Genomic DNA, 12891 nt, shown 5'->3' on the forward strand with positions numbered 1-12891 from the left:
TGTACACATATATACAGTGTGACCCCGCTATAGCGCACTCCATCATAACACAAATTCGGATATAACACAGTTGTGGTGTGGATCCCGAAATTTCATATACTTGTATTTTTCTTGTGCACAAAAAAATTTCTTTCTTAAAAAGTACCAAAATCATCAATATTGTTTTCAGATTTTTGATATCTTTATGTTGACTAAAAGAAAGCAAATCTACTGACTCGTGTAGTAAACTAAACTTAAGAAAGAATACTGGCTCTGTCATGTGGTAAACAAAGCTGCATGAATCAGATATGGACTACTTACAGCTTTCTGTTCTCTTTTTGTAGCTGTCTCCTCCTTGACAGGCTGTTTCCCTTCATGACTCTGCTGGACTTCATGGGCTTCGTCATCTGGATAGAAAACAACATGATTTATAGTTTCCACACTCCCCAGCACTTCTGGCGTTTTATTATCTCCTGCACAGGAAACACATTAATCTTAGCTTACACTACTCCCCAGGACTTCTGGCGTTTTATTAGCTCCTATACAGGAAATACATTAATCTTAGCTTACACTACTCCCCAACACTTCTGGCGTTTTATTAGCTCCTGCACAGGAAACACATTAATCTTAGCTTACACTACTCCCCAACACTTCTGGCATTTTATTAGCTCCTGCACAGGAAACACATTAATCTTAGCTTACACTAATCCCCAGGACTTCTGGTGTTTTATTATCTCCTGCACAGGAAACACATTAATCTTAGCTTACACTAATCCCCAGGACTTCTGGCATTTTATTATCTCCTGCACAGGAAACACATTAATCTTAGCTTACACTACTCCCCAAGACTTCTGGGGCTTTGTGAACTGACTATCCACTCTAAAATTTTAATCAGGTAGAGAAGGATGTTCATTATCATTAACCAAAACTAAAGTTAGTGAATAGTGTCTTCAATATATCAACCAGGTACACTGCCACTTAGTGAATATTGTCTTCAATATATCAACCAGACATCCTGCCACTTAGTGAATATTGTCTTCAATATATCAACCAGACATCCTGCCACTTAGTGAATATTGTCTTCAATATATCAACCAGACATCCTGCCACTTAGTGAATATTGTCTTCAATATATCAACCAGACATCCTGCCACTTAGTGAATAGTGTCTTCAATATATCAACCAGGTACACTGCCACTTAGTGAATATTGTCTTCAATATATCAACCAGACATCCTGCCACTTAGTGAATATTGTCTTCAATATATCAACCAGACATCCTGCCACTTAGTGAATAGTGTCTTCAATATATCAACCAGGTACACTGCCACATAGTGAATAATGTCTTCAATATATCAACCATACATCCTGCCACTTAGTGAATAGTGTCTTCAATATATCAACCAGACATCCTGCCACTTAGTGAATATTGTCTTCAATATATCAACCAGACATCCTGCCACTTAGTGAATATTGTCTTCAATATATCAACCAGACATCCTGCCACTTAGTGAATAGTGTCTTCAATATATCAACCAGGTACACTGCCACTTAGTGAATATTGTCTTCAATATATCAACCAGACATCCTGCCACTTAGTGAATATTGTCTTCAATATATCAACCAGACATCCTGCCACTTAGTGAATATTGTCTTCAATATATCAACCAGACATCCTGCCACTTAGTGAATAGTGTCTTCAATATATCAACCAGGTACACTGCCACATAGTGAATAATGTCTTCAATATATCAACCATACATCCTGCCACATAGTGAATAATGTCTTCAATATATCAACCAGACATCCTGCCACTTAGTGAATAGTGTCTTCAATATATTAACCAGGTACACTGCCACTTAGTGAAAAGTGTCTTCAATATATCAACCAGGTACACTGCCACTTAGTGAATAGTGTCTTCAATATATCAACCAGGTACACTGCCACTTAGTGAAAAGTGTCTTCAATATATCAACCAGGTACACTGCCACTTAGTGAATAGTGTCTTCAATATATCAACCAGGTACACTGCCACATAGTGAATAATGTCTTCAATATATCAACCATACATCCTGCCACATAGTGAATAATGTCTTCAATATATCAACCAGACATCCTGCCACTTAGTGAATAGTGTCTTCAATATATCAACCAGGTACACTGCCACTTAGTGAAAAGTGTCTTCAATATATCAACCAGATACACTACCACTTAGTGAATAGTGTCTTCAATATATCAACCAGGTACACTGCCACATAGTGAATAATGTCTTCAATATATCAACCATACATCCTGCCACTTAGTGAATAGTGTCTTCAATACAGCAACCAGACATCCTGCCACTTAGTGAATAGTGTCTTCAATATATCAACCAGGTACACTGCCACATAGTGAATAATGTCTTCAATATATCAACCATACATCCTGCCACTTAGTGAATAGTGTCTTCGATATAGCAACCAGACATCCTGCCACTTAGTGAATAGTGTCTTCAATATATCAACCAGGTACACTGCCACTTAGTGAAAAGTGTCTTCAATATATCAACCAGATACACTACCACTTAGTGAATAGTGTCTTCAATATATCAACCAGATACACTGCCACTTAGTGAATAGTGTCTTCAATATATCAACCAGGTACACTGCCACTTAGTGAATAGTGTCTTCAATATATCAACCAGGTACACTACCACTTAGTGAATAGTGTCTTCAATATACCAACCAGATACACTGCCATCGCTGTGGAGAAAAGCATCCTAAAGTGGAATTTGGTGGTGCCCAACATCTTGATGAACATTTAAAGTGCTGAGATTAAAGCTGAATATAAAGGTGCAGAACTTTTTTACTACCCCGTTGTAGATGAAGTGAAAGTATTTGCATGATGTGTGAATAGGAATAAGTGTCAGACAGATCAAGAACGGTTTCCATGCATTTCATGGAGAGACCTCGCTGTCTCCATCTTGAATGATGGGCAGTAATAAAGTGATCTGAGTCTGTTAAAGTCTGTTGCACAACTGGAGATTACCCAATAGACAGGAAGGAAAGCAAGTCATTAACAGTTGCCAACAGGCTTGGGGAGATTACTCAATAGACAGGAAGGAAAGCAAGTTATTAACAGTTGGCAGCAGGTTTGGAGGAGGAGAAACACATTTCTTTTGACTTTACAAGTAGAAATAGATATTATCTGGTCAAAATTAAATGTAAATTGCAATGCATTTTTGGGGCACTGTTTGTGCAATGCTTAAGTTAAATTATGTTATATAAGGGTGGCTACATATACAGAACAAGAGGAGTTAATTTGTAAGCGTTACTTCCCTTGACATATCTATATGATCCATATACATGTATATGGAATGTCCTTTTTCACAATTTAAGAAAGACATAGTCAAAAAGGTAACATAGATTAATTCCTAATATTAATGTAATTGCATGATGATTTTGATGAAGAAATATGTCTTTGGAGTGCCATTTAAAAGTGGAAATTAGGTTAGGTTATTTCTTGGGATAACAAGTCACTTATCAGACCTTTTTATCTTCTTGACACACCAACATTGTGTGGTGCAGCATATTATACAGACAAACAGTGGAGTAGAATTTAAAATGCACATTTTGGATATCGAGTTGCTTGGGTTTTCAAATAATCATATAACACTTTCAGGCTAAACTCTTAAAAAAGTTCACACTCCAAATGACATGTATTCAGAAGAATCTAGTATAATCTTTGGATGAAGTTTATCTGTTATTTAGTATATGTTTCTCTAGTGCCTATACCAACATTAGTCAATATAGTTTGTTTTGTCATTTTCAAAGAAAAAAGATTTGAATTGGTGGCATTATACAGAAATAAGTTAAATGCAGTAAATGTTTTAAATATATAACATGATGTACGATGTTTGTGTCTGAGGCCAATTTCTTGCTAAAAAATACTGCAAGTTTTAACTCTGAAGTCCGGGGAAAGCCCATACAATCAACCCAGTAATTTTGCTTACATTATCTACCATTCGATGACATTATTTTCTCACATTATCTGAATGCAACACTCTGATGTTTATTCTTGCAGCGTTTGTAATGTTGAGAAAATCTGTCATTTTACCCACATCTGTAAAGAACTACTTAAGGTTTTACACAGCAAATACATTCATTTCAGATACAAACATATGGTCACATTCATATTTTTACAAAGAAGACTTATTGTGATGTTTATTTCCTCCCAAGCAAAAACTACCCATCTGACATTCAATATGACCACCATGGCAATCACCTTAAAATCCTTGTTATTGCTACTCCACCCAAACAAAATGGCATATAAACAATGGTTTTCTAGCATAAGAGTTCTTATTATATGTTCATTTATTTCTCTGTTAACTTTGCATTGTCAGAATTGTTCAATATTTTACGATAATTAACTCGCGCGCAACTTCATATTGCACTTATAAAGGAACTACTTTCTACTGTAAACAAACAATTGATGCAGACGCTAGCTCTTTTGATTTGTAAACAAAATATGTACACTCACATAGTAGGTGCTTTACTTTTTGTTTGATGAAATTTGTTTCTGAATGAAGTAAAGCTGATGTTTCGTGGACCGTCACATACCAGCATCTCTGGCACATTCCACGTTAAATATTTTGATACAATGTTTCAGATTTATGCTAGCTATACAGTAGATGCCAAAAAGGGTCTTTACAAATAACATGCAAGTGACAAGGCATAAACTGTCTTCTTTAGCTGGTAATAAGAATGGCAAATATATATATATATATACTTACAGTTTTATATCCTGAATTTGCTCAAAATGTACTTTCTTAGTTCTGCAAATTCAAATTACATGAGCAATGTCATAGGTTCTCAATCTTGATTACACATTTCGAAATTGTACTGTAATTTCGAATATAAATGCAATTACATCCTCCTTAATGCACTCAAAATGAAAAAAGCATTAAAATCCATAGTGCCTTTTTTGATAATTGCAATTGAAAGACTTCATATTTTTCCCACATTATGATTTCAAACATTCAATGACAGAAACAGAAACACATTTGCAGATGTCAACACGCTTCTCCCTCGCTTCTTCAATCCGATATATTTTATGTGGAATTGTCACATATAAATCCAGTCCATAATCATGACATTTCGTAGAATTGACACAAGTACCAAAATCTATTTATTCCAGATCGAATGGAAAAGTTGTTGCAATGCCCATTCATTCACAATATGACTCCAAATTTGAATTTTTACTAGACATGCCATTTTCTTCTGAAAGTTATGCAGAGCACGCAACTAAGTTCAAATTTATCTGGACGGAGTTATGTGCGCAGTAATAATGTTGTTGTTGTGTAATGGTGAATCTGCACTTGTGTATTTAGTTTGAATATGGCATACATTCAGTTACTTTGTTTTTTGTAGTGTATTTTCTTAATATAATTAAGCATTATGTAGAATAAGAAAATGAGCATATGATAAAAAGGTTACTGAGTTTGTATGGGAAAATATGAACTCGTTTTGTCGAATGAATATACTGAACTCCCAAGGTCGTGCAGTATTTCATCCGAAAAATTTGTTCATATTTTCCCATACAAATGCACTAACCTATAAATATCATGTCTGGATGGTCCACCTTGAGAGTTCATATCATGTCTAGATGGTCCACCTTAAGAGTTCATATATCTGGTTGTTGTTGTTGTTGTGGGGTTTAACGCCATTTTTCAGCACACGATAGGCTATGCATAGCGGCCAGTATTAATGGTGGAGGAAGAACCCGGGAAAACCTCAGGAAGAACCACTGAATCATGAGAAGCTACTGGCAAGCTTTCTCACATACCCACATTAGCCGAATCCTAGACTCGAACCCATGTACACAGTCATATTCTGTATTCCAAACCACCATACTCTACAACTTACGGGCTTATCTTAGTGACCCTAGGAAACCTATTCAATTTTCCTAACCATAATACTCCACAATGTTGGGGCTTATCTTAGTGACCCTAGGTGATCTATTCAGTATTCCACACCACCATACTCTACAACGTAGGGGCTTATATTAGTGACCCTAGGGAACCTATTTAATGTTCCAAACCACCATACTCCAAAACTTAGGGGCTATACCTTAGTGACCCTTGGGGAGCTATTCAAGATTCCAGACTGACATATTCCACAACTTAGGGGCTATACTTTAGTGACCCTTGGGGAGCTATTCAAGATTCCAAACTGACATATTCCACAACTTAGGGGCTATACCTTAGTGACCCTTGGGGAGCTATTCAAGATTCCAAACTGACATATTCCACAACTTAGTGGCTATACCTTAGTGACCCTTGGGGAGCTATTCAAGATTCCAAACTGACATATTCCACAACTTAGGGGCTATACCTTAGTGACCCTTGGGGAGCTATTCAAGATTCCAAACTGACATATTCCACAAATTAGGGACTATACCTTAGTGACCCTTGGGGAGCTATTCAAGATTCCAAACTGACAATTCCACAACTTAGTGGCTTTATTCTAGTGATCCAGGGCACCTATAGATGCTTGCAGAGCAATCACAGACCATATAAATATTTGAAGCTTGTGACTATGGACACCTTATAGACCATATAAAGGGGTGTACTGTTGTGAATATGGACACCTTATCGAGCATATGAAGGAGTGTACTCTTGTGAATATGGACACCTTATAGACCATAAATAGGCTTGTATAGTTGTGAATATGGACACCTTATAAGCATGTTTCCTTGTGAATATGGACACCTAAAGGGAAAGTTAGATACTGCTCTACACCAACGCTCTATTCTGGTTACCTCATAACATGAAAATAATATACAATGGCTTTTGGAAGGGTTTTTCAATTTCAAGAATTTCACAATACTATTTCCACTGTACTTATGGGTATAATTGTTTAAACATAATTAAATGTCAAGAAACTAAATTTTTTATATACTCTTACCCATGGGCTGTAGTGACTGGTAGTGACTCTCCCATATGTGCCCCAGAAGAATTGGCTGCCCATTAAAATTGGTCTGGCCGACAACCCATGCGATGATGTTATCAGGTCCCGAAGAAGGTGCACTGGTCACGATCATGATATCCCTCTGTAACATCCGGGCCATCCCAACAACAACAACATGATCTGCCCATTCCCCGTCCTGGACCATCCGTTCACAGTAGTCATTAAAGTTGCCAACAGATATGAATTCAGCCAAGTTTATGGTACCTTCAGCTCCCTGAGTAGTGGAGAAGCATTGTATAGTCTACAGGGTTATGTCATATAATCAATATTAGCATTCCTCATACTAACTTATGGATGATGATGCACATTATACTACATCTGATATGTGCTTTCATTGTTCAACCTCACTCTCAAGAAAACGATGTTTATCTGTCATGATGTCATTTGATCTTTCCTAGTCTTGCTTCCACTAGAGAATTGTATGAAAATAATCTTATAGACTGTCATGGTCATCGATGAGGTAAACTGACTACATGACTTGTTACTTCATCTCACTGCAAGCGCATCACTGAAAGTTTTTTTTTCTGACATATATAAGCTTATAAGCGTCTAAATTCAGTCATTACAATGAAGGCCTGAAATGATGTAATTGCAGTAAGTGTGTTAAGTTCAGCAAAATGAAGGCCTAGCACGAAGCTAATGAAATGTGTAATTGTGCAAGTTCTGCAAGTACAAAGGTATGAAACTGTTGCAGTGTGTAGAGTATAAGCGAAACAAGTAAAACAAAGATGTATGAATGAAGTCTGTAAGCATGTAATTACAGCAAGTAAAACAAAGATATATGAATGAAGTCTGTAAGCATGTAATTACAGCAAGTAAAACAAAGATGTATGAATGAGGTCTGTAAGCATGTAATTACAGCAAGTAAAACAAAGATGTATGAATGAAGTCTGTAAGCATGTAATTACATCAAGTAAACAAAGATGTATGAATGAAGTCTGTAAGCATGTAATTAAAGCAAGTAAAACAAAGATGTATGAATGAGGTCTGTAAGCATGTAATTACAGCAAGTAAAACAAAGATGTATGAATGAAGTCTGTAAGCATGTAATTACAGCAAGTAAACAAAGATGTATGAATGAAGTCTGTAAGCATGTAATTACAACAAGTAAAACAAATATGTACAAATGAAGTCTGTAAGCATGTAATTACAGCAAGTAAAACAAAGATGTATGAATGAAGTCTGTAAGCATGTAATTACAGCAAGTAAACAAAGATGTATGAATGAAGTCTGTAAGCATGTAATTACATCAAGTAAAACAGAGATGTATGAATGAAGTCTGTAAGCATGTAATTACAGCAAGTAAAACAAAGATGTATGAATGAAGTCTGTAAGCATGTAATTACAGCAAGTAAAACAAAGATATATGAATGAAGTCTGTAAGCATGTAATTGCAACAAGTAAAATGAAGACATGATATGAAACCATGGAAGTGTGTAAGTAAGTTCAGCAAGTGAAAAGAAGACCTCTTTATGAAACCACTGAAGTAAAGTTCAACAAGTAAAATGGAGACATGACCCTTGATAAACACTATACTGTCTATTGGTGACCTGATTATGAAGTAACACTTACGCCATAATAAACGTAAAGGCACACAGCTAGTGACTGCCCCACTAAGTTTTCTACTGACTCAGCTGTATCCCATACACCATCTCCACACAAGCCATATACCTGTTTGAACTGTGGTGTATCTGACTGTGTACTACCCCATACCCAGTCTCCACACAAGCCATATATCTATTTTAACTCTAGTGTCCAATCCACTAAGTTTTCTACTGACTCAGTAGTATCCCATACCCCATCTCCACACAAGCCATATACCTATTTGAACTGTGGTGTATCTGACTGTGTACTACCCCATACCCAGTCTCCACACAATCCATATATCTATGGAACTCTAATGTCCGATCCACTAAGTTTTCTACTGACTCAGTAGTATCCCATACCCCATCTCCACACAATCCATATATCTATTTTAACTCAGGTGTCCGATCCACTAAGATTTCTACTGACTTCATACTACCCCATAACCTGTCTCTGCAGAAACCATATACATATATGAACTGTGGTGTCTGACCAACAAAGTCTTCTACTGACTTGGTACTACCAATACCCAATCTCCACACATACCATATACCTATTTTAGCTCTAGTGTCTTACCCAATAAGCTTTCTACTGAGACTCAGTAGTACCCCATACCCAGTCTCCACACAAATAACATACATATTTAAACTCTAGTGTCTGACCCACTAAGCTTTTTACTGAGACTCAGTAGTAGCCCAAACCCAGTCACCAAACAAACCATAACAAAACAGATTGGCTAGTATCACTGGTAGAGGAAGAACCCAAGAAAATTCACGGAAGAACTACCACCCCATGGGAAGCTACTAGCAAACTTTCTCAAGTACTCACATTGGCAGAACCTGAAACTCGAAACCGCACAGACAGAGGCGATATCAGTTATTGGTGGTAGCACTTTAAACCATTCAGCCACCTGGAGCCCCTGTTCCACAAAGTTTCCTACCAGCTAGGCAGTGTTCCATACCCAGCAATTGAAATCTAATGTCTGTCCCAGCAAGTCTCCTAACAATCAGGCAGTATCCCATACAAAGTCTCCACAAATTTCATATACCGTGTTCCCCTCTTATATGGCCACCCCTTCTGCAGTGGGAAAGTGGCCTTATAAGATGGGTGGCCTTTCCAGAGGGGGGCTAAATCTTTTGTGAGAAGTAAATGTAATGTACATAGTAAGAAAGCTACATACTTCAAAGCATTTAATATCTTTATTTACTATCTTCGTTTAAAGGTAACATTAATTATTAAAAGGTTCTTCTTGTTATAATAATAGACTTATTTCAATTGAATATCCATTAATCGTTCTTGTTCTTGGCAAAAGCATGATAAGCAAGTGGATATTGCTGTCATGCACATTGAAAACCATTCAAAAACGTCATTTAACTCTTGGTACATATATAATTATCTTTCAATTTGCTCCCTTTTTCCACTGCTGCTGAATAACCTCCTTATTGATTATGACTTTGTGTATTCAAGTCTTTTCAACAATAAAATTGTTTTATTCGAGTCTTTTCTACATAAAATTGTTTGTCAAGTCCCTAACCACTACCTCACCTAATGTCATCAAGTAGAATAAATGACTTTCTTCTAAAATGATACGTTTCCATTTACGTGATGACATGTTAATGTTTGGTAAAGATTTATTCAGATGTTGCTAACTGTATGCAATTTAATTATGCAGTCAAAACTTTTGTCAAGTGGTCAAAATGCCTTCGTAAAGGAAACAATAAATGTCTTGTCACATGATTTTTCGGTCTTTGTCTGGTACCCTGATCTGTTCAAGGTTAATTTCTGTGTGTGTTAATGCACAAAATCTATTTTTAGCCTATGCTGACTTTATTATGATCCTGACAATTATGTCCGGTTGTAATCATCAAAGAGAAGAACTCGACAGATGTGTGAAGCCCAAAACTCTATCATAACATTGTTGAGCCCATTTCCTGTAAATGTCAGCTTTTATAGACAATGATATAATAACATTAGTGTTACATGTACTTTGGTCAACACGTTTTTCAGTAACGGAAACGACATTGGGAGACATGTATTGATGATGGTGATAATCTGATTACATATTTTATGTCACGATATGAATTAAATATTGGTTCTAGATACATTTTTTAAAAGTGGCTGCTTGTGAGGGGAACATGTTCCATTTTTGTACTAATATGCTGGCCGCTGATCACGTTAGAGGGGTGGCCATTCTTGAGGGGTACTTTTGGATACAAACTTGTTGTTGCAAGGCGTTCAGGCCATAAGAAGCAGGTGGCCAATGGTCAGGGGGGCCGTTCAAGAGAGGGACTACTGTATGTAACTGAACTCAAGTGCCTGTCCCAGTAAGTTTCCTACAAACCTGGTAGTTTCCTATACACAGTCTCCACAATAACCAATATACCTAATTGAACATTTTTTCCATTTGTGTCTGTTTCTCACGTATTTTACAAACCTTCATAAAACTACCTCACAATTACAGCACACACAATTTAAATTGTATATATGTATGTATGTATGTACAAACACGCATGAATCATAGATACATTTTGTACAAGATGACTGATGAATATGGAATTAACTGTCTTGTACACATTTGCTTAAGATTTACCTTCCATCCCATAATGCTTACATATTTGCTTATAACTTACCAGCCATCCCATAATGCTTACATATTTGCTTAAGACTTACCAGCCATCCTATAATATCTGCACATTTGCTTAACACTTAGCAGCCATCCAATAATGTCTACACATCTGTTTAAGACTTAGTATACCTGTTATCCCATAATGTCTACACATTTAATTTCATGTAGCTGCTTCATTCAATCTTGGAAAATATTGGAAAATATAAAAAAATGTCCCTCATATTAAAAGACTCCTTTTACTTTTGCTTACCTATGGTCTATTGTCCCTCATATTCCAGAAATGTATAGACTGTTATTGGCCTGTAGTAAAGTATAGTCCTCATATTCCAGAATGTACGGACGTTTACTTACGTATAGCAAAATATCCTTCATATTCAAGACTCCATGCTTATATGTAGTAAAATGTCTTCATATACTAGATTGCAATGTCTTTTACTTACCTGCAGTATGGCATTAGCCTTCATGAAGGCAACTACATCCTGGCGTAGTTGTTGTGGTGACCTTTGTACAGCACAATTTAATCGATGAAGTTGACTAGACACAGCCTCAAAGAAGCAGTTCCCATTACCCGGAGTTTCACCATGAAATTTCAGCCCAGCTCTTTGGCAGTTTTCTTCCAGAGTCCTTCGACTGGAAGAAGCAACTTGTGTTGACTTCTTTAGAACTTGACAGAGCAATTCAGGATCTGAACAAGACACTCCTGTAAACAGAATTTTATGTCTGGTTACTTACTGGTGTTTACTGTTGATCAGAGAGAATTTCACTATTCTTGAGTTCAGTGTCAGAGCCCAAAATAATATCATACTATGTATTTGGTTAATACTAGTGATATGCATAATTTGTATATATTGTATGCTTGACCTTTATCCATGACTGAGGGTAGAGTTCTGGAAAACCTCACTACTCATAGTCATAACACTAGCTGAAATAAATCTCTCTTGAATTGAGTATGGGTCTTATTGTAATCACTTAATTATTTTTCAAAAGCAATCAAGCATACTTCCAGTTCAAGATAAAACAAACAGCCAATAAACTTCCAAAAAATATTAGCAATATACATGACCAGTCAAGCATCAAGCACCATTTTGGGTATTTTGAAGTTGTATTGCATTTATATATTTCCTTGCTGTATAAATGACCAAGTGGCAAAGAATCATATATATATATATAAATGGAATCAATTGAGTTAGTTTTTGTTTCATCACTGACTGGGTGAGATATATTGATTTTTGGCTGAAGCAGTCACTTACAAACAACATAAATGCATTTCTTTAATATATAAGGATAATAATGATGGAGGAATGTCATTAAATTTGACACTTTACATTGTACAACATCAAGAAATAAGCTAGAGTCTAATATTGGTGCAGGAAACATCCAAGACAATGTTTTATCACTTATTATAAGCCCCTGCCAGTTAATTTTAGAAAAGGGCTGCCAATGAGAACACATAATCTGGTACATCGTGTTAAGTAAGCTATACCTGTCTTTTTACTGTCCTTAATATCAGTGATTTCTAATTCATAAGGTACATTGTGTTAAGTAAGAGATACCTGTCTTTTTACTGTCCTTAACATCAGTGATTTCTAATTCATAAGGTACATCATGTTAAGTAAGAGATACCTGTCATTTTACTGTCCTTAACATCAGTGATTTCTAATTCATAAGGTACATCATGTTAAGTAAGAGATACCTG

The 12891-nt window shown here is 36.2% G+C and overlaps 1 protein-coding gene across 1 annotated transcript in view; it reads right to left on the reverse strand.

Annotated features, from left to right (window-relative positions):
* Positions 1-255: 255 nt before the first annotated feature.
* LOC149807430 (uncharacterized) overlaps positions 256-12891 on the reverse strand; it is a 56484-nt gene continuing 43848 nt past the window's right edge. The window contains exons 8-10 of the mRNA XM_089954994.1: positions 11636-11895; positions 6923-7199; positions 256-386 (exon numbers count right to left, since the gene is read on the reverse strand). Of these exons, the coding sequence (XP_089811120.1) occupies positions 256-386; positions 6923-7199; positions 11636-11895 (668 nt within the window). The remainder of the gene's footprint in view (positions 387-6922; positions 7200-11635; positions 11896-12891) is intronic.

The sequence above is a fragment of the Sinohyriopsis cumingii genome, chromosome 1 (assembly GCF_028554795.1).
Source record: "Sinohyriopsis cumingii isolate HCF-2022 chromosome 1, ASM2855479v2, whole genome shotgun sequence".
NCBI lineage: Eukaryota > Metazoa > Mollusca > Bivalvia > Unionida > Unionidae > Sinohyriopsis > Sinohyriopsis cumingii.